This window comes from Mustelus asterias, chromosome 5, assembly GCF_964213995.1.
Source record: "Mustelus asterias chromosome 5, sMusAst1.hap1.1, whole genome shotgun sequence".
NCBI classification, from domain to species: Eukaryota; Metazoa; Chordata; class Chondrichthyes; order Carcharhiniformes; family Triakidae; genus Mustelus; species Mustelus asterias.
This window is the reverse complement of record NC_135805.1, coordinates 3629778-3652417: the sequence shown is the minus strand read 5'-3', so window position 1 is coordinate 3652417 and position 22640 is coordinate 3629778. Positions and strand designations below refer to the sequence as shown.

Genomic DNA, 22640 nt, shown 5'->3' with positions numbered 1-22640 from the left:
GTAAAAGCTTTTACAAATATATAAAAAGGAATAGAGTGGCAAGAGTGAATGTTGGACCCTTGGAGGACGAGAGGGGGGATTTAATAGTGGGAAATGAGGAAATGGCTGAAACTTTAAATAAGTTTTTTGTGTCGGTCTTCACGGTGGAAGACACAAATAGTTTACCGAATATTAACGATAGAGGGTTGGTAGGAGGAGAGGTCCTCAATACAATTAATGTTACCAGGGAGGCAGTGCTTGGTAGACTAACGGGACTGAAGGTGGACAAGTCCCCGGGTCCGGATGGAATGCATCCCAGGGTACTGAAAGAAATGTCAGAGGTAATATCGGATGCGTTAGTGGTTATTTATCAAAATTCGTTGCATTCTGGGGTAGTGCCGACGGATTGGAAAACGGCTAATGTTACGCCGCTGTTTAAAAAAGGAAATAGACAAAAGGCGGGTAACTACAGGCCGGTTAGCTTAACGTCTGTAGTTGGGAAAATGCTGGAATCCATTATTAAAGAAGAAATAGCAGGCCATCTGGATAAGAATGGTTCGATTAAGCAGACGCAGCATGGATTCATGAGGAGAAAGTCGTGCTTGACGAACTTGTTGGATTTTTATGAAGATGTGACTAGTGCGGTTGACGGAGGGGAACACCGGTGGATGCGGTGTTTTTGGATTTCCAAAAGGCGTTTGATAAGGTGCCTCACAAAAGGTTGCTGAAGAAGATTGGGTCACACGGAGTTGGGGGTAGGGTGTTAGCGTGCATTGGGGATTGGCTATCCGACAGGAAGCAGAGAGTCGGAATAAATGGGTGCTTTTCTGGTTGGCGGATGGTAACTAGTGGCATGCCGCAGGGATCGGTACTGGGGCCTCAACTATTTACCATTTATATAGACGAACTGGAGGAGGGGACTGAGTGTAGGGTAACAAAGTTTGCAGACGACACAAAGATAAGTGGAAAAGTGAATTGTGGAGGGTGTAGAAGGTCTGCAGAGAGATTTGGACAGGCTGAGTGAGTGGGCGAGGATCTGGCAGATGGAGTATAACGTTAACAAATGCGAGGTTATTCACTTTGGAAGAAATAATAGCAAATTGGATTATTATCGAAATGGAAAGAAATTACAACATGCTGCTGTGCAGAGGGACCTGGAAGGTACAGACAATGTGAGTGGAGAGAGCATTAGCACAGGTTAAAGAGATGTGTATTGTCTCCAGACAGGACAGCCAGTGAGATTCTGCAAGTCCAGGCAAGTTGTGGGGGTTACAGATAGTGTGACATGAACCCAAGATCCTGGTTGAGGCCGTCCTCATGTGTGCGGAACTGGCTATCAGTCTCTGCTCAGCAACTCTGCGCTGTCGTGTGTTGTGAAGGCCGCCTTGGAGAATGCTTACCTGAAGATCAGAGGCTGAATGCCCGTGACTGCTGAAGTGTTCCCCCACAGGAAGAGAACAGTCTTGCCTGGTGATTGTCGAGCGGTGTTCATTCATCCGTTGTCGTAGCGTCTGCATGGTTTCCCCAATGTACCATGCCTCGGGACATCCTTTCCTGCAGCATATCAGGTAGACAATGTTGGCCGAGTTGCAAGAGTATGTACCGTGTACCTGGTGGATGGTGTTCTCACATGAGATGATGGCATCCGTGTCGATGATCCGGCACGTCTTGCAGCGGTTGCTGTGGAAGGGTTGTGTGGTGTCGTGGTCACTGTTCTCCTGAAGGTTGGGTAGTTTGCTGCGGACAATGGTCTGTTTGAGGTTGTGCGGTTGTTTGAAGGCAAGAAGTGGGGGTGTGGGGATGGTCTTGGGGAGATGTTCGTCTTCATCAATGACATGTTGAAGGCTCCGGAGGAGATGTCGTAGCTTCTCCGCTCCGGGGAAGTACTGGACGACAAAGGGTACTCTGTCCACCGTGTCCCGTGTTTGTCTTCTGAGGTGGTCGGTGCGGTTGTTCGCTGTGGCGCGTTGGAACTGTCGATCGATGAGTCGAGCGCCATATCCTATTCTTATGAGGGCATCTTTCAGCGTCTGGAGGTGTCTGTTGCAATCCTCCTCATCCGAGCAGATCCTGTGTATACGGAGGGCTTGTCCGCAGGGGATGGCTTCTTTAACGTGTTTAGGGTGGAAGCTGGAGAATTGGAACATTGTGAGGTTATCCGTGGGCTTGCGGTATAGTGAGGTGCTGAGGTGACCATCCTTAATGGAGATGCGTGTGTCCAAGAATGCAACCGATTCCGGAGAGTAGTCCATGGTGAGTCTGATGGTGGGATGGAACTTGTTGATGTCATCATATAGTTGTTTCAGTGATTGTTCACCATGAATCCAAAGGAAGGAAATGTCATCGATGTATCTAGTGTATAGCATCGGTTGAAGGTCCTGTGCGGTGAAGAAGTCTTGTTCGAACCTGTGCATGAAGATGTTGGCATACTGAGGTGCGAATTAGGTCCCCATGGCTGTTCCGTGTGTCTGGATGAAGAACTGGTTGTTGAAGGTGAAGACATTGTGGTCCAGGATGAAGTGGATGAGTTGTAAAATTGCATCTGGAAACTGGCAGTTGTCGGCGTTGAGTACTGAGGCAGTTGCAGAAATGCCATCATCGTGGGGGATGCTGGTGTAGAGTGCCGAGACATCCATTGTGACGAGGAGTGCTCCTGATTCAACTGCTCCATGTGTGCTGAGTTTCTGTAGGAAGTCTGTAGTGTTGCGACAAAAGCTGGGGGTTCTTTGTACAATGGGTTTCAGGATGCCCTCAACGTAGCCAGAGAGGTTCTCGCACAGGGTCCCATTGCCCGATACGATGGGACGGCCAGGTGTGTTTGCCTTGTGTATCTTTGGGAGGCAGTAGAGATCTCCAACGCGGGGAGTACATGGGATGAGAGCACGGAGGGTGTTCTGAAGGTCCGGATCAGAGGTCTTGATCAGAGTGTTGAGTTGACGGGTGTGTTCTTTGGTCGGATTTGCGGGTAACTGTCTGTAGTGTTTCTCGTTGTTCAGTTGTCGGTACTCTTCTTTGCAGTAATCCGTTCTGTTCAGTATGACGATGGCCCCTCCTTTGTCTGCTGGTTTGATGACAATGTTGCAGTTGGTCTTGAGAGCATGCTGCAAGACGTGCCGGATCATCGACACGGATGCCATCATCTCATGTGAGAACACCATCCACCAGGTACACGGTACATACTCTTGCAACTCGGTCAACATTGTCTACCTGATACGCTGCAGGAAAGGATGTCTCGAGGCATGGTACATTGGGGAAACCATGCAGACGCTACGACAACGGATGAATGAACACCGCTTGACAATCACCAGGCAGGAGTGTTCTCTTCCTGTTGGGGAGCACTTCAGCGGTCACGGGCATTCGGCCTCTGATATTCGGGTAAGCATTCTCCAAGGCGGCCTTCACAACACACGACAGCGCAGAGTTGCTGAGCAGAGACTGATAGCCAGGTTCCGCACACATGAGGACGGCCTCAACCGGAATCTTGGGTTCATGTCACACTATCTGTAACTCCCACAACTTGCCTGGACTTGTAAAGTCTCACTGGCTGTCCTGTCTGGAGACAATACACAATACACATCAGGGAAAGTCCCAGAGGATTGGAAAATCGCTGTTGTAACCCCACTGTTCAAGAAGGGAACAAGAAAAAAGATGGAAAATTATAGGCCAATTAGCCTAACCTCAGTTGTTGGCAAAATTCTAGAATCCATCGTTAAGGATGAGATTTCTAAATTCTTGGAAGTGCAGGGTCGGATTAAGACAAGTCAGCATGGATTTAGTAAGGGGAGGTCGTGCCTGACAAACCTGTTAGAGTTCTTTGAAGAGATAACAAATAGGTTAGACCAAGGAGAGCCAATGGATGTTATCTATCTTGACTTCCAAAAGGCCTTTGACAAGGTGCCTCACGGGAGACTGCTGAGTAAAATAAGGGCCCATGGTATTCGAGGCAAGGTACTAACATGGATTGACGATTGGCTGTCAGACAGAAGGCAGAGAGTTGGGATAAAAGGTTCTTTCTCAGAATGGCAACCGGTGACAAGTGGTGTCCCGCAGGGTTCAGTGTTGGGGCCACAGCTGTTCTCTTTATATATTAACGATCTAGATGACGGGACTGGGAGCATTCTGGCCAAGTTTGCCGATGATACAAAGATAGGTGGAGGGGCAGGTAGTATTGAGGAGGTGGGGAGGCTGCAGAAAGATTTAGACAGTTTAGGAGAGTGGTCCAAGAAGTGGCTGATGAAATTCAACGTGGGCAAGTGCGAGGTCGTACACTTTGGAAAAAAGAATAGAGGCATGGACTATTTTCTAAACGGTGACAAAATTCATAATGCTAAAGTGCAAAGGGACTTGGGAGTCCTAGTCCAGGATTCTCTAAAGGTAAACTTGCAGGTTGAGTCCGTAATTAAGAAAGCAAATGTAATGTTGTCATTTATCTCAAGAGGCTTGGAATACAAAAGCAGGGATGTACTTCTGAGGCTTTATAAAGCACTGGTTAGGCCCCATTTGGAGTACTGTGAGCAATTTTGGGCCCCACACCTCAGGAAGGACATACTGGCACTGGAGCGGGTCCAGCGGAGATTCACACGGATGATCCCAGGAATGGTAGGCCTGACATACGATGAACGTCTGAGGATCGTGGGATTATATTCATTGGAGTTTAGGAGGTTGAGGGGAGATCTGATAGAAACTTACAAGATAATGAACGGCTTAGATAGGATGGACGTAGGGAAGTTGTTTCCATTAACAGGGGAGACTAGGACGCGGGGGCACAGCCTTAGAATAAAAGGGAGTCACTTTAGAACAGAGATGAGGAGAAATTTCTTCAGCCAGAGAGTGGTGGGTCTGTGGAATTCATTGCCACAGAGGGCTGTGGAGGCCGAGACGTTGAGCGTCTTCAAGACAGAAATTGATAAATTCTTGATTTCTCGAGGAATTAAGGGCTATGGGGAGAGAGCGGGTAAATGGAGTTGAAATCAACCATGATTGAATGGTGGAGTGGACTCGATGGGCCGAATGGCCTTACTTCCGCTCCTATGTCTTATGGTCTTATGGTCTTATCTCTTTAACTTGTGCTAATGCTCTCTCCACTCACATTGTCTGTACCTTTAAAACTTGATTAGCTGTAAAGACTCGCATTCCAATCATTATTCATTCTTCTGTAAATTGAGTTTGTGTCTTTATATGCCCTGTTTGTGAACAAAACTCCCACTCACCTGACGAAGGAGCAGCGCGCCGAAAGCTAGTGGTGTTTGCTACCAAATAAACCTGTTGGACTTTAACCTGGTGTTGTTAGACTCCTTACTGTGTTTACCCCAGTCCAACGCCGGCATCTCCACGTCTGAGTGTTTAGACAGTTACTCTGTTGTTAGAAGTGATTTTTTTCCATCTTACTTTTTCAGAATAACTATCAGGATAAATTTGGCAGAACCATCCAAAGTTCGCGATTCAGCTCACAGCCCAGTGCAATTGTCCAGAGAAGGTTAGCACTTCTGGGCAATTGCTTGGTGAACATTTCCGTGGAAACTTCCTAAAGGGATTCCCCAGCACATCATTGGGGTACCCCTCAAGCTGGGGAACCAGGAAGTGTTGGGCCTATGTGATCAGTCCTTGGGTGGGGCTTGAACCCATAAACCTTGATTCAGAAAAGGCAGTATCACCACTGAGCCAAGCTGACATCATGAAAAAACAAACACCAGGCAAATGGCATCACCTAGGCTCTTAAAAAAAGGTACAGTAGTATTCGTCTACTTTGGTCAGATAGGTACAACATAACGGTAATGTAAAATGTTTAAGTCTTGTTTATTGTGGAATAAGCTATTTTTTCAAAACATATTGTTCCTTCCCTACAAGGATTCTACAACAAAATGAGGAGCAACTCTCAAGAGGTCAGAGCTATCAAAATCACTTATCAACCAAAAAGGTTTTTCTGTGAGATTATTCTCCCTCCATGTGCCTTTTTCCTGCACCTTCTTTTAACTTGTCTCACATCAGATACTTAACATCTCAGGACAAATTCATAACCTCTTACAGAATGGAGAACTTGTAAGTAATTATATACCATTATATTATGGCACCAGACTGCCTACCTGCATATGTTGCCCGAAAGCTGTAAGATCTTACCTGGATATTACTGGGGATTTGTTGCCATTTACAGTGCTTGATCTTTCCCAAGGCTTTCTGGTCGTCTCTGAAAATAATCAGGTTTCACAATCCATTTATTTAAAAAATGACTTTGTTATTCAAAGCAATTTGCAATATGTGTTCTGCATTTGAGAAAAGACACCTGCAGAGTTAGGGGTGTGCATTCTAATCAGGAGGGAAGAAAGATTCAGATGCTGAATTGTGGATACCTGAGAGTGAGTTACAAGCTGGAATCAAAGTAGCTCAAATGATAGCAATCTAAAATCCTCCATTCCATGATAGCCAGTAACTCTCCCTTTTATTATAAATTTTCATATCATCACTTTGTATGCTTTTAATTCTGTTCAGCCACATTTTTTTGCAATTAGTGTGCAAGGAACTGCTCTCTAGAATAAAGTTACAGACATTGTCATTTCTTTTCAAAGCCTCTCAGGTTCATGAACAACGTAAAATTCACTGGCTGCTTCAATGGCAGAAGAGCAATGAATACTCAGCTGCAACCAGATAACTCTGCAACCAGTCCACTACAACTAGAGAGAAGACCATTTTTTGATGGGTACATTGTCTCCTGCATTTGCTTATCTAATAGCACCTGCACTTCAAAGTAATCTATTGGTTGTGAAGTAGCTGGAAGTCTATGCAAGTCTCTTCCCCAGAAAGCAGTGGTCACTGAATTTATTCAAGGCAGAGTTAGATAGATTTTTGATAGACAAGGAAGTCGAGGATTACGAAGGAAAGACAAGAAGGTGGAGACCATAACCAGATCAGGCAGGATCTTAATAAGTGGCAGAGCAGGCACAAAAGGCTAAAAGGCCTACTTCTGTTCCAAAGTCCTACATTTCTAACCTGAGCATCTATATCTGAGGATAGGTGGTGCTGAAATGAAAATCAGAGTACTTTCTTGTAAAAGAAATGTGCCAACACTTGCTATGGGAAGTGAATGCAAGTTACATCCTCATTTATGTATATAGAAACCATAGAATCCCTACAGTGCAAAAGGAGGCCATTCTGCCCATTGAGCCTGCACCAACACTCTGAAAGAGATCTCTACCTTGGCCCACTCCTCCCCACCCTATCCCCGTAATCCTGTACAATTACCATGGTTACTCCACCTAACCTCACATCTTTGGACTATGGGAGGAAACCAGAGCATCAGAAGGAAACCCACGCAAGCATGGGGAGAACATGCAAACTCCACACAGACAGTTACCCAAAGGCCTGAATCGAACCCAGGTTCTTGGCACTGTGAGGCTGCAATGCTAGCCACTGTGCCACCCAGAAGTGTCATATGCCCATGACACACTCAATTTGGAGACTTGCTGATGACTTATTGCATTACTCTTTTGGGAACATGGTACATTCAGGCAAATAAATAAATGCTGGCTTAGCTAGTGACACCCACATCTGTAAATGAATAATTGTAAAACATAGAAGATAGGCGCAGGAGGAGGCCATTTGGCCCTTCGAGCCTGCTCTGCCATTCATTACGATCATGGCTGATCATCCAGCTCCCATTTGCCCCATGTGCTATATCCAGCCATCTCTTGAATACATTCAATGTTTTGGCACCAACTACTTCCTGTGGTAATGAATTCCACAGGCTCACCACTCTTTGGGTAAAGAAATGTTTCCTCATCTCCATCCTAAATGGTCTACCCTGAATCCTCAGACTGTGACCCCTGGTTCTGGACTCCCCCCACCATCGGGAACATCCTCCCTGCATCTGCCCTGTCTAGTCCTATTAGAATTTTATAAGTCTCTAGGAGATCCCCCCTCAGTCTGAACTCCAGCGAAAACAATCCTAACCTAGTCAATCTCTCCTCATACGTCAGTCCCTCCATCCCCGGAATCAGCCTGGTAAACCTTTGCTGCACTCCCTCGAGAGCAAGAACATTCTTCCTCAGAAAAGGAGACCAAAACTGCACACAATACTCTAGGTGTGATCTCACCAAGGCCCTGTATAATTGCAGCAACACATCCCTGCTCCTGTACTCGAAACCTCTCGCAATGAAGGCCTTCTTATTTACCGCCTGCTGCATTTCCATGCTTACTTTCAATGACTGGTGCACAAGGACACCCAGGTCCCGCTGCACACTCCCATCTCCTAATTTACAGCCATTCAGGTAGTAATCTGCTTTCTTGTTTTTGCTTCCAAAGTGAATAACCTCACATTTTAAACCATAAGAAATAAAGTAGGCCATTCATCCCTTTGAGCCCACTCAAATTTTCAGCAGATTTTCTTGCCATGCTTGACCTGATACCATGAGACTTCAGAATTTTATTCCAGGTTTATTCATGAATTTAAATTTTCCCAGCTAATACGATTGGAACTCATGATTCCAGAGTATTATTCCGTGCTCCTGGTTCACAAGTCCATTAACAAGAGTTATGAACGTAGCCCAGTCTATCACGCAAACCAGCCTCTCATCCATTGACTCTGTCTACACTTCCCACTGCCTCAGAAAAGCTGTCAGCATAATTAAGGACCCCACCCATCCTGGACATTCTCTCTTTCACCTTCTTCCATCAGGAAAAGGATACAAAAGTCTGAGATCACATACCAACCAACTCAAGAACAGCTTCTTCCCTCTACCATCAGACTTTTGAATGGACTTACCATATATTAAGTTGATCTTTCTCTACACCCTAGCTATGACTGTAACACTACATTCTGCACTCTCTCCTTTCCTTCTATGTAATCTATGAGCAGTATGCTTTGTCTGTATAGCACGCAAGAAACAATACTTTTCACTGCATCCCAATACATGTGACAATAAATCAAATCAAATGCTATCTTAGATTTCCTTTCATGTTAGCTGTGCTACCAGCGCTATTGAACTACTGGCCATGTTAGCACTTATGAATAAGTTGGTTAGGGTGAAAAGAAGATAAGATGGAATGGAAAGAGAGTGGGCACATGGGATTAAGTCTGCGCTCATGTGGAGGATAAAACAATTTATTGGGCTTAATTGCCAGCTTCTGTGCGAAAGTTTCTGGGAAATTCTAAGTAAACAATCACATCTACTGGAAGGTAGGGCTCGGCTGTTAAAAATATGAAGGATTAGACGTAAAGCATGGTTGGAATATAGGAGGGGAGCCTGTGAGAAGCAGTTATTGCTTTCTCCCAGTGCTGGCACTGTACAAACATGAGAAATTTCCAAAATTAGTTAATAGTTTCTGAGAATCAGTTACAAGTGTTTATTTAGCATTTGGCTATGAGGAAGTTATATATAAAGGCTACCTTGATGCAATTTTAAGATCATATTTTGCTCAAATATCCAGTGCACTTCCTGTTGTCATCTCATATTAAAGCTATATTACTCTAACAGAAATCTTTGTCTCTTGACACAGGTGAGGTCCCAGAGGATTGGAGGATAGCAAATGTGGTCCCGTTATTTAAGAAGGGTAGCAAGGATAACCCGGGTAATTATAGGCCGGTGAGCTTGACGTCTGTGGTAGGGAAATTGTTGGAGAAGATTCTTAGAGATAGTATATATGCGCATTTAGAACTGAATAATCTCATTAGCGATAGACAGCATGGTTTTGTACGAGGGAGGTCATGCCTCACAAATTTGGTTGAGTTTTTTGAGGAGGTGACAAAAACGATTGACGAGGGAAGGGCCGTGGATGTCGTCCACGTGGATTTTAGTAAAGCGTTTGACAAGATCCCTCATGGCAGGCTGGTGCAAAAGATTAAATCTCACGGGATAAAAGGTGAGTTAGCTAGATGGGTGGAGAACTGGCTTAGCCATAGAAGACAGAGGGTAACAGTGGAGGGGTCTTTTTCCGGTTGGAGGTCTATGGCTAGTGGTGTTCCGCAGGGTCCTTTACTGGGACCTCTGCTGTTTGTGATATATATATAAATGATTTGGAGGAAGAGGTAGCTGGTGTGATCAGTAAGTTTGCGGACAACACAAAGATTGCTGGAGTTGCGGATAGTGATGAACATTGTCAGAGAATACAGCAGGATATAGATAGGCTGGAACATTGGGCAGAGAAATGGCAGATGGAATTTAATCCAGATAAATGTGAAATGATGCATTTCGGTAGATCTAATGTAAGGGGGAGCTATACAATAAATGGCAGAACCATCAGGAGTATAGACACACAGAGGGACCTGGGTGTACAAGTCCACAGATCCTTAAAGGTAGCAGCACAGGTGGAAAAGGTGGTGAAGAAGGCATATGGCATGCTTGCCTTTATTGGATGGAGCATAGAATATAAAAGTTGGCATATGATGTTGCAGCTGTATAGAACGTTGGTTAGGCCACATTTGGAATACTGTGCCCAGTTCTGGTCGCCACACTACCAGAAGGACGTGGAGGCTTTGGAGAGAGTACAGAAAAGGTTTACCAGGATGTTGCCTGGTATGGAGGGTCTTAGCTATGAGGAGAGATTGGGTAAACTGGGGTTGTTCTCCCTGGAAAGATGGAGGATGAGGGGCGACCTAATACAGGTGTATAAAATTATGAAGGGCATAGATAGGGTGAACAGTGGGAAGCTTTTTCCCAGGTCGGAGGTGACAAACACAAGGGGTCACAGGTTCAAGGTGAGGGGGCAAGGTTCAACACAGATGTCAGGGGGACGTATTTTACACAGAGGGTGGTGGGGGCCTGGAATGCACTGCCAAGCAAGGTGATTGAGGCGGACACACTGGGATCGTTTAAGACTTATCTAGATAGCCACATGAACAGACTGGGAATAGAGGGATACAAACGAATGGTCTAGTTGGGCACATGAGCGGCGCAGGCTTGGAGGGCCGAAGGGCCTGTTCCTGTGCTGTATTGTTCTTTGTTCTTTGTACTCAGCATTAGCTACATATCCTTTTTTTGGATATTTTAAGTATGGTCTTGGTGGGAATATAGTAACTGGCTTTACTCAAGCATTCATATGCTTACTACACTTGCAAAATTGCATGGAAATAAAATTGGGAGTGGTGATGAATTTTATTCAACGAGAATGTTTCTTGCCTTATTTAGGATTTTTCTAAGCTGTGTGAACACAATGAGCAGGATTTTCTGCACTTCCCCTGTGTTACGCAGTGCTGGAACTGGCATCTGGTTTCCTGTTCTATGCACCCCCCTCTGCCTGGAAACCAGCAGTGGGAGTTCGCCACAGGCAGGACTGGAAGATCCTGCCAGAGAGAATGGCTGGAAAATTCTGGCCCATGTATGAGAAGGGCCGATGGCTGCCTGAGAGTTGTACCACCATTCTATAATTTTGAAGGTTGTTTTCAGTTTGTTTGTGCTTGCGAGAAAGTGTTTTTGCAACCACGAGAAAGTAGAAAAGCAATACCAGGTGTTAGAGTGACCAACAGGTACTAAGAAATTTGAAGAGTAACAAGAGACTGGACTGCTGTCAAGGTTCATCTTGTGTTCCTAACAGCTGAAAATCCATGTTTCTCATGCCTGTTCCTGAATTTTCATGCAGTACAGTTCATTGTTAATAATTCTACTGTAGCAATCTTTATTTCCAGTGTAAAAAATGCATCTCTATCACTGGGTCAGGTTGGAATTGCAACTGGCCCAACAGCAAGTAAATATTCAATATTTCATGTAGTGTTCTATAATCCAATATTTAATTAAATATTAATACTTATTTAAAATGGCCAATTGTAATGCTTAAATAATTAATGCTTAAACAAAAATGAAAAATGCTGTAAATATGCAGCAGATCTAGCAGCATCTGTGGAGAGAAACAAAGTTAACGTTCCAGGTCGATGACCTTTCATCAGAACTGGAAAAAGTTAGGAATGTAGTTGGTTTTGAGCGAGGGTTGGGTGGGACGTGGACAAAAGGAAGGACTGTAGAAGACTGGAATGATTGAGTGACAGGAAGAGGACCAAAGGGAATGGTGGTAGGGCACGAAAAGAAACAAAACATGTGGCTTGGACTGTCAGAAAACAAAAATGAGAGAAAAACCAAAATATGTAAAGAGAGAAAGGTAAATAAAATGAAAAAAGGGAAATCTAATATTGCTGAACTCAATGTTGAGTCCAGAAGGTCTAATTGAAAGACAAGATGCTGTTCCTCAAGCTGGAGTTAAGCTTCACTGGAACACTGAAGCAAACCAAGGACAGAGATGTCAGCAAGAGAGCAAGGTGGAGAATTAAAATGACAGGCCAACAAAAGTTGCAAACTTAACGGCAGTGTTCAGCAAAGCAGTCACCCAATTGGCATTTGATCTCCCCATATTAGAGGGGAATCACGTTGTAATGGATAGATTTGAAGGTTTTAGATATAGAAAATGTGTCAAATACATGACTGGTAAATCACCAGAATGGTTTTTACACAGCATGCTCAAGCTTTGTTTATTTATCAAAGCAGCTAAGTATTTTTCTTGGAAAAGGGGAAGTGGGCGGCACAGTGGTTAGCACTGCTGCCTCACAGCGCCAGGGACCCGGGTTCGATTACCGGCTTGGGTCACTATCTGTATGGAGTTTGAACGTTCTTACCGTGTCTGCGTGGGTTTCCTCCAGGTGCTCCGGTTTCCACCCACAGTCTGAAAGACATGCTGGTTAGGGTGCATTGACCCAAACAGGCGCCGGAGTGTGGGGACTAGGGGAATTTCACAGTAACTTCATTGCAGTGTTAATGTAAACCTTACTTGTGACTAATACATTATAAATAAACTTTACTTTAAGTAAAAGCTGCTTTGAGGTTGCCTGCAGCCTTCAAGCACAATTACCATGTATATAAATATTGTGGTTAGGTATAACGTCGGGGGGTTACTTCAGGTACATTCAACCGCAAAGTGAAAGGTAAATAAACAAACATGGAGCATTCTGTGTAAAAACCATTCAGCTGTCAATCAAAGGCTAGTTCAAGGTAATGGACTGTTTCAAATGCCTGCAATGGACGTCAAAAGACTTCAAAATCTGCTAATAGGTTTGATCTTTCTAAAAAGTAAAGTTTAAAGTTTATTTATTAGTCACAAGTGAGGCTTACATTAACACTGCAATGAAGTTACTGTGAAATTCCCCTAGTCGCCACACTCCGGTGCCCAGGAAGCCTCAAAAACTTGAAAAATGTAGTGTTACGAGAGTAGGCCTGAGTAAGCAGCTGTGGGGTAAGGAATGCTCCCCAGTCAAAGTGACTTCTCCTGTCAGTCAGAGGACTACAAAGGGGTGTTCTGACACCTGCAGCTTCTGAGAGAAAGGGGAATCCTTTCTGCAGAATGGAGTGCTGCTGGGTTCTGGAAGACTTCCAGGTGTTCAGGGGGCATGGAGATGAAATTGAGCAGGCCACCTCAAAATTTTCACAGTACAGAGAAGGGTAGAGGGGGCGGTTCTTTGGGATTAAAAAGGTGGATTTACACATAAGAGGCAAAGGGAATGACTGAGGTACTAAAGAAGTACTTTGTATCAATCTTTACCAATAAACAAGCTGCTAAAGTCAGTGAAACAGAAGGTAATTGAAACACTGGATGGGCTAACATTGATAAAGTGGAGGTAGTGGAAAGACTGATGATACATATATAAGAATATAAGAGTTAGGAGCAGGAGTAGGCCATCTGGCCCCTCGAGCCTGCTCCGCCAATCAATAAGATCATGGCTGATCTTTTCGTGGACTCAGCTCCACTTACCTGCCCGCTCACCATAACTCTTAATTCCTTTACTGTTCAAAAATTTATCTATCCTTGCCTTAAAAACATTCAATGAGGTAGCCTCAACTGCTTCACTGGGCAGGGAATTCGACAGATTCACAATCCTTTGTGTGAAGAAGTTCCTCCTCAACTCAGTCCTAAATCTGCTCCCCCTTATTTTGAGGCCATGATCCCTAGTTCTAGTTTCACCCGCCAGTGGAAACAACTTCTCTGCTTCTATCTTATCTATTCCCTCCATAATCTTATATGTTTCTATAAGATCTCCCCTCATTCTTCGGAATTCCAATGGGTATTACCCCAGTCTACTCAGTCTCTTCTCATAAGCCAACCCTCTCAACTCCGGAATCAACCCAGTGAATTCCTCTGTGTCCCCTCCAGTACCAGTATATCCTTTCTCAAGTAAGGAGACCAAAACTGTACACAGTACTCCAGGTGTGGCCTCACCAGCACCTTATACAGCTGCAACATAACCTCGCTGTTTTCAAACTCCATCCCCCTAGCAATGAAGGACAAAATTCCATTTGCCTTCTTAATTACCTACTGCACCTGCAAACCAACTCCTTGAGATTCCTGCACAAGGACGCCCAGGTCTCTCTGCTGCTGTGAGAGTCCAATTTTTTAACCATTTAAATAATAGTCCATTTTGCTGTTATTCCTACCAAAATGGATGACCTCACATTTACCAACATTGTACTCCATCTGCCAGACCCTCGCCCACTCACTTAGACTATCTATATCCCCTTGCAGACTTTCAGCGTCCTCTGCACACTTTGCTCTGCCACTCACCTTAATGTCATCTGCGAATTTTGACACACTACATTTGGTCCCCAACTTCAAATCATCTATGTAAATCGTAAACAATTGCGGTCCCAACACTGATCCCTGATATTTGAAGTTAATCAGTCACCAGGATCAAATGGGATGCATCCTAGGATCCAGAGAGGACTAAAGGAGAAAATTGCGTTGGTTCCAGTCATAATCTTTCAATCTTCCTGAAATCCAGGAGGACTAGAGAAATGCAAATTTCATCACTTTGTTCAAAAATGTGCAACTCCCCATCCAGGTCCCTTGGGGGACCCTCTCACTGCAACCTTACAGTGGCAGAGAGGCACCTAGGCAGAGAGCTTATCACCTTGACCTCCTTCTGGGTCCAATGTGACAGATCAGGGTGTAACTGCCAGGGTGTCAGTGCCAGGGAGCAGTGCAAAGTTGGCACTGCCAAGGGGCGGGACCTGAGAGGACCCTATATCGCAGTCTTTGTCTGGAGGAAACTTGAGATGAGAAGAACTAATCCAACTCTGTATTCTCCTCGACGCCAAGAAGTTCTATCGGTGAGAATTTCCTGACATTTAACGCATTCAGGGAGCTTCAGATCGATAGCATCCAAATTTCTATCCTTTAATTTATAAAGCCTACCCTCCAAACCCCATCTCTCAGAGACCCTATCTGTTTGTCCTTTGTGTGTGTACAGGAGAAAAACTCTCAGCTGGTTAGAATTATACGTAGCAAAAAGGAAGATGGTTGTGGCCAGTCATCTCAGCTCCAGGACACTGCTACGGGAGTTCCTCAGGGTAATATCCTAGGCTCAACCTTGAACAGCTGCTACATCAATAACTTTCCTTCCATTATAAGGTCAGAAGTGGGGATGTTCACTGATTATTGCATAATGTTCAGCACCATTTGCAACTCCTCAGATACAGAAGCAGTTTATGTCCAAAGGAAGCAAGACCTGGACAATACCCAGGCTTGGGCTGACAAGTGGCAAGTTATATTTGTGCTGAAGAAGTGCAAGGCAATGAGCATCTCCAACAAAAACACAATTTAACCACTACACCTTGACATTCGACAACACTACCATGACGGAATCCCCATATGGCACGGTGCCACAGTGGTTAGCACTGCTGCCTCATAGCGCCAGGGACCCGGGTTTGATTCCTGGCTTGGGTCACTGTCTGCGTGGAGTCTGCACGTTCTCCCCGTGCTGCATGGGTTTCATCTGGGTGCTCCGATTTCCTCTCACAGTTTGAAAGACGTGCTGTTTAGGTGCATTGGCCATGCTAAATTCTCCCTCAGTGTACCCGAACAGGCGCTGGAGTGTGGCGACTAGGGGATTTTCATAGTAACTTCATCAGTGTTAATGTACGCCTACTTTTGACACTAATAAAATTAAAACTTAAACTTAAACATATCAACATCCTGGGGGTTACCATCGACCAGAAAACTCAACTGGATTAGCCATATAAATGCAGTTAACTACCAGAGCAGATCAGGGGCTCGGAATCCTGCAGTGAGTTACTCAACGCAGGATTCCCCAAAGCCTGTCGTTAAGAGAAGTGAGCCTGCTGGAGCCACTTTGGGAGGATTCCTGTAATGTTACATATTTGCCAAAAGTGTGAACATGGCAAAAGGATTTCATAAGATATATTTAAGATATATTCATAAGAATACAGGTGATCAGGAAGGCAAATGGGATGTTGGCCTATATCGCAAGGGGGATAGAATATAAAAGCAGAGATGTCTTGCTGCATCTGTACAGGTCATTGGTGAGGCCGCAGCTGGAATACTGTGTGCAGTATTGGTCCCCTTATTTGCGGAAGGATATATTGGCCTTGGAGGGAGTGCAGAGAAGGTTCACCAGGTTGATACCAGAGATGAGGGGTGTTGATTATGAGGAGAGACTGAGCAGATTGGGTTTGTATTCGTTGGAATTTAGAAGGCTGAGGGGGGATCTTATAGAGACCTATAAGATAATGAAGGGGCTGGATAGGGTAGAGAGGGAGAGATTCTTTCCACTTAGAAAGGAAGCTAGAACTAGAGGGCACAGCCTCAAAATAAAGGGGGGTCGGTTTAGGACGGAGTTGAGGAGGAACTTCTTCTCTCAGAGGGTGGTGAATCTCTGGAATTCTCTGCCCACTGAAGTAATGGAGGCTACCTCGTTGAATATGTTTAAATCACGGATAGATGGATTCCTGATTGGTAAGGGAATTAGGGGTTATAGGAATCAGGCGGGTAAGTGGAACTGATCCACTTCAGATCAGCCACGATCTTATTGAATGGTGGGGCAGGCTCGAGGGGCTAGATGGCCTACTCCTGCTCCTATTTCATATGTTCTTATGTTCTTATATTTTGTTGGGTTAGTTAACATGAAAAACGTGCTGGTTAGGTGCATTGACCCGAACAGGCGCCGGACTGTGGCAACCAGGGGAATTCCACAGTAACTTCATTGCAGTGTTAATGTAAGCTTTACTTATGACTAATAAATAAACTAAGTGAGAGTACCTTTACTTTGGTGTATTAGTTCCCTGTTAAGTAATGTTTGATCTTTTTTTTAATTCATTCATGTGACATGGGCATCACTGGCTGGCCAGCATTTATTATAAGGAGTCTCACAACACCAGGTTAAAGTCCAACAGGTTTATTTGGTAGCAAACGCCACTAGCTTTCGGAGCGCTGCTTCGTCAGGTGAGTGGGAGATCTGCTCATACACAGCAAACAGGGCATATAAAGACACAAACTCAATTTACAGAATAATGAATAATGATTGGAATGTGAGTCTTCCAATCATCTTCCAATCATCTCCCACTCACCTGACGAAGGTGCAGTGCTCCGAAAGCTAGTGGCGTTTGCTACCAAATAAACGTGTTGGACTTTAACCTGGTGTTGTTAGACTCCTTACTGTGTTTACCCCAGTCCAATGCTGGCATCTCCACATCAGCATTTATTGCCCATCCTTAGATGCCTGAGGGCAGTTGAGAGTCAACCACATTGCTGTGGCTCTGGAGCACATGTACACCAGACAAAGTAAGGACCACAGATTTCCTTCCCTAAAGGACATTTTTATTGAATTCAAATACCACCATTAGCTGAGTTTCTGGATTAATAGTCTAGCGATAATACCACTAGACCATTACCTCCCCGATGTTGATTTTAGTTTGTTACAGTACAAATCTTAAAATGTGAAATCTTGTCATTTAGTTCTTTCCATTGGTCATTTGGAAATTCATCTTCAGCAGCAGATGAACTGAGACAAGGATAGAAATGGGATGAAAGCTGTCTTCGTGATGGGGTGGATATGTGGTCAAGTATTCTCTCATGGTATATCTGATTTGCAGAACAAGTAACTCAGAACTCATTCCGTTGACTTTGCAGAGAATTTGTTGGAAATTACAACAATGGTCTCAGTAACTGAGCAACTGTTCAATGAGAACACTATTTCATCCTGAAATCTAGCGAAACAAAAAAGCTACACTGCTAGATCAAAGGTCATTAAATGAGCCACATGGTTCTTCACACCTACCTGATGTGTTTGATGCAGTTGGGCCTTTCATACTTGAAGATTCAGATTCTTCCTAATGAAAGCAAACCATTCAAAGATAAAACACTCAAAATGATTACAATGTTATTAAACAGATTAAATTTGGCAGGGTACACATTGATAATGGAGATAAAATGTATTTAAACAGTTTTAACTGTGACTGATATGCACAGGTTAGAGAGGATACACATAACTTTGGAGTGACAAACTCTATCAAACTTACAGCCTTTTGTTGAGATACTTTCTTACAAATCAGTTATAATCAGCCGGGTGCCACTGATTCAACTCTTCAGTCAGAGGTTATTAACACAGGCTTGGGCTAAGGCAGTTACATAGTCATTAGCTCTGGTTTCTATTTGAACTTACTCGGTTAGGGAGAGAGAGAAGAAAAAGGAGGAGAGGAGAGAAAGGAGGGAAAATTCATGTTAAAATAAGGCGAGTAATTGGAAACCTAAATCGATAAACACAGGCCGCTACTTACATTTTTCTCCTCTTTTGGATCTGGCTCAGGAACTGAACCCTTTTCAGCAATTCTTCTCCTAAGGGAAAGAAATAAATAACTCCATTATCCAAATTCTACACACAAACAACGAAAAGACAATGGGAGAGTGGATGAGGTGTGCATAACAAGGAGCCATCTGAGCAGGTGAGAGCCAGAGAATGAGAGCCCAGTTGTGGGAAGACAATTGGTGACAACACTGGGGAAAATTCCCTGAGATGCTTTCAATCGTGCCATGGTATTATTCTAAACAAAACACGGCCTCACAAAGCAAGTTTCATGAGAAAATTCCACAGAAAGAATCCAAGTCAAAGTCCCAAAGCCAAAAGGAACAATGAGGAACCACCCAAAGATTACACTGCAGTAGGGCCAACTCTTCAAATCTTCCAACTCAATGTTGACGGCCTGTCAGCAGTCAAGCGAAGCCTCATCAAAATTCTTGCTGCTTAACACTCCATTTAATTTGCCTTCAAGAAGCTCACATCGGGACAGAAGAAGCAGACTGTTATTCCATCCAAAGCTCCTGTGCTATCACCCTCATGCCAAACCTGGCTGCACCTATGTCTAAGGTACAGTAAGTAATCTCACAACACCAGGTTAAAGTCCAACAGGACTTATTTGGTAGCATGAGCTTTTGGAGCCTTGCCCCTTCATCAGGTGAGTGAAGAGTTCGGTTCACAAACAGGGCATACATAGACACAAACTCAATTACAAGATAATGGTTGGAATGTGAATCTTAAACAGTAATCAAGTCTTTACAGGTGCAGGCAATGTGAGTGGAGAGAGGGTTAAGCACAGGTTAAAGCGGTGTGAACTGTTTCAAGCCAGGACAGTTAGAGTGATTTTGCAAGCCCAGGCAAGTCGTGGGGCGGTTACAGAAAGTGTGACATGAACCCAAGATCCCGGTTGAGGCAGTCCTCATGTGTGCGGAACTTGGCTATCAGTTTCTGCTCAGCGATTCTGCGTTGTCGTGAAGGCCGCCTTGGACACGCTTACCCGAAGATCAGAGGCTGAGTGCCTGTGACTGCTGAAGTGTTCCCCAACAGGAAGAGAATACTCCTGCCTGGTGATTGTCGAGAGGTGTCCATTCATCCGTTGTCCTAGCGTCTGCATGGTCTTGCCAATGTACCATGCCTCGGGACAATGTACCATGCCTCGGGACATTGTACCAATGCCAATGTACCATGCCTCGGGACAATATACCATGCCTCGGGCGGCACGGTAGCACAGTGGTTAGCATTGCTGCCTCACAGCTCCAGGGACCTGGGTTCGATTCCCGGCTTGGGTCACTGTCTGTGTGGAGTTTGCACATTCTCCTCGTGTCTGCGTGGGTTTCCTCTGGGTGCTCCGGATTCTTCCCACAGTCCAAAGATGTGCAGGTTAGGTTGATTGGCCATGCTAAAATTGCCCTTAGTGTCCTGAGATGCGTAGGTTAGAGGGATTAGTGGGTAAATATGTAGGGATATGGGGGTAGGGCCTGGGTGGGATTGTGGTCGGTGCAGACTCGATGGGCCAAATGGCCTCTTTCTGTGCTGTAGGGTTTCTATGATTCTTTTCTGCAGCATATCACGTGGACAATGTTGGCTAAGTCACAAGAGTATGTGCCGTGTACCTGGTGGATGGTGTTCTCACGTGAGATGGTGGCATCCGTGTCGATGATCTGGCACATCTTGCAGGTTACTGTGGCAGGGTTGTGTGGTGTCGTGGTCACTGTTCTCCTGAAGGCTGGGTAGTTTGCTGCGGACAATGGTCTGTTTGAGGTTGCGTGGTTGTTTGAAAGCAAGTAGTGGAGGTGTGGGGATGGCCTTGGCGAGATGTTTGTCTTCATCGATGACATGTTGAAGGCTCACCACGCAACCTTGCCACAGCAACCTCTGCACGAGCAAGGAACATTACATGTTATGGGGGCTGCACGATGGGTGGCACAGTGGTTAGCACTGCTGCCTCACAGCGCCAATATACACAGGATCTGCTCGGATGAGGAGGATCGCAACAGACACCCCCAGACTCTGAAAGATGCCCTCATAAGAACAGGATATGGCGCTCGACTCATTGATCGACAGTTCCGATGCGCCACAGCGAAAAACCGCACCGACCTCCTCAGAAGACAAACACGGGACATGGTGGACAGAGTACCCTTCGTCATCCAGTACTTCCCCGGAGCGGAGAAGCTACGGCATCTCCTCCGGAGCCTTCAACATGTCATTGATGAAGACGAACATCTCGCCAAGGCCATTCCCACACCCCCACTTCTTGCCTTCAAACAACCGCACAACCTCAAACAGACCATTGTCCGCAGCAGACTACCCAGCCTTCAGGAGAACAGTGACCACGACAGCATACGACCCTGCCACAGCAACCTCTGCAAGACGTGCCGGATCATCGACATGGATGCCATCATCTCACGTGAGAACACCATCCACCAGTTACACGGTACATACTCTTGCAACTCGGCCAACATTGTCTACCTGATACGCTTCAGGAAAGGATGTCTCGAGGCATGGTACATTGGGGAAACCATGCAGATGCTACGACAACGGATGAATGAACACCGCTCGACAATCATCAGGCAATACTGTTCTCTTCCTGTTGGGGAGCACTTCAGCGGTCACGGGCATTCGGCCTCTGATATTCGGGTAAGCATTCTTCAAGGCGGCCTTCACAACACACGACAGCGCAGAATCGCTGAGCAGAGACTGATAGCCAGGTTCCACACACATGAGGACGGCCTCAACCAGGATCTTGGGTTCATGTCACACTATCTGTAACTCCCACAACTTGCCTGGACTTGTAAAGTCTCACTGGCTGTCCTGTCTGGAGACAATACACATCTCTTTAACCTGTCTTAATGCTCTCTCCATTCACAGTGTTTGTACCTTTAAGACGTGATTAGCTGTAAGTATTTGCATTCCAACCATTATTCTGTAAATTGTGTTTGTGTCTTTATATGCCCTGTTTGTGAACAGAATTCCCACTCACCTGAAGAAGGAGTTAAGGCTCTGAAAGCTTGTGGCTTTTGCTACCAAATAAACCTGTTGGACTTTAACCTGGTATTGTTAAACTTCTTAGTGTGTCCTACATTTGCCAATGTGTTTCTAATGCTTACTAATTTTACCACAATTTTGGATAGAATAGATTTGATGCCTGACATGCACTGGCAGCTAATTAAGGACATATTGACTCAATTGATGCACTAAAAAATGTTGAATCAATTCTTAATTAATCAGGTATGGAGACAAAGTCCTGAATGAATCTGATGTACTAAATCTGATTGGAATATGAACATGGAATATGAATCATCGTATTACCCATTTCAACTATTTATCAAAACTCACCGCCTGGCCAGCAGGGCACTCATTTCTTCCATCAGACCAGTACCTCCTATAGAAATCGGGGCTCCATTACCTCGTGAAGACTCAGATTTAGAAGGAGTGGACACTGAACTAATACTGCCCATTGCAGAACTTGAAGTTTCGTCAGTCTGTAAAAAGAAAAAGTGCAGTGACTACTTTACATAAAATCAAGAATCTGAAATACAAGCGTGAGCTTTAGAAGCTTTCTGTGTTTTCCGCAGAATTCCTACCGTGCAGAAGGAGGCCATTCAGCCCATCAAACCTGCTATGACTCTATAAAAGAACATCCACCCAGGTCGCTCCCCCATGCCCATAACCCTGTGCATTTACCATGGCTAATCCACCTAAACTACACATCTTTGGACAGTGGGAGGAAACCACGTAGACAGGGAAGAATGTGCAAACTCCACACAGTCACCCAAGCCAGGGATCAAAACTGGGTCCCCAGCGCTGTGAGGCAGCAGTGTTAACCACTGTGCCACCCCAGTTTTAGGATTACATCTTTCAGTTTATAATATTATCATAGTTTGTCACTGTGTTTCTAAATGTAGGGTAAAGGATAGTGATCATGTGACCTACACTGGCCTGATATTAAACCGGTGGTTTGATTGTTAAAGATCAAATGGAAAATTTGATCGCTTTATTGAAGGGGATGTGCCAAATATGTAGAAGGGTCATATGTACCCAAAACATTAAGTGTTGTTTCACAGATGCTGCCAGACCTGCTGAGTTTATCCAGCATTTTCTGTTT

At 44.8% G+C, this 22640-nt stretch overlaps 1 protein-coding gene across 12 annotated transcripts in view; it reads right to left on the bottom strand.

Moving 5' to 3' along the window:
- The window catches only part of enah (ENAH actin regulator), a 570439-nt gene that overhangs the window by 55699 nt on the left and 492100 nt on the right, over positions 1-22640 (bottom strand). For 11 of the 12 annotated variants that reach the window (XM_078212124.1, XM_078212114.1, XM_078212122.1 and 8 more), the window contains 4 exons: positions 21872-22017; positions 18519-18576; positions 18020-18071; positions 6097-6163 (listed from right to left, as the gene is read on the bottom strand). In XM_078212124.1, the coding sequence (XP_078068250.1) occupies positions 6097-6163; positions 18020-18071; positions 18519-18576; positions 21872-22017 (323 nt within the window). Of the gene's footprint in view, positions 1-6092; positions 6164-18019; positions 18072-18518; positions 18577-21871; positions 22018-22640 lie in introns of those variants that run through there. The other variant, XM_078212126.1, reaches the window with a different exon arrangement.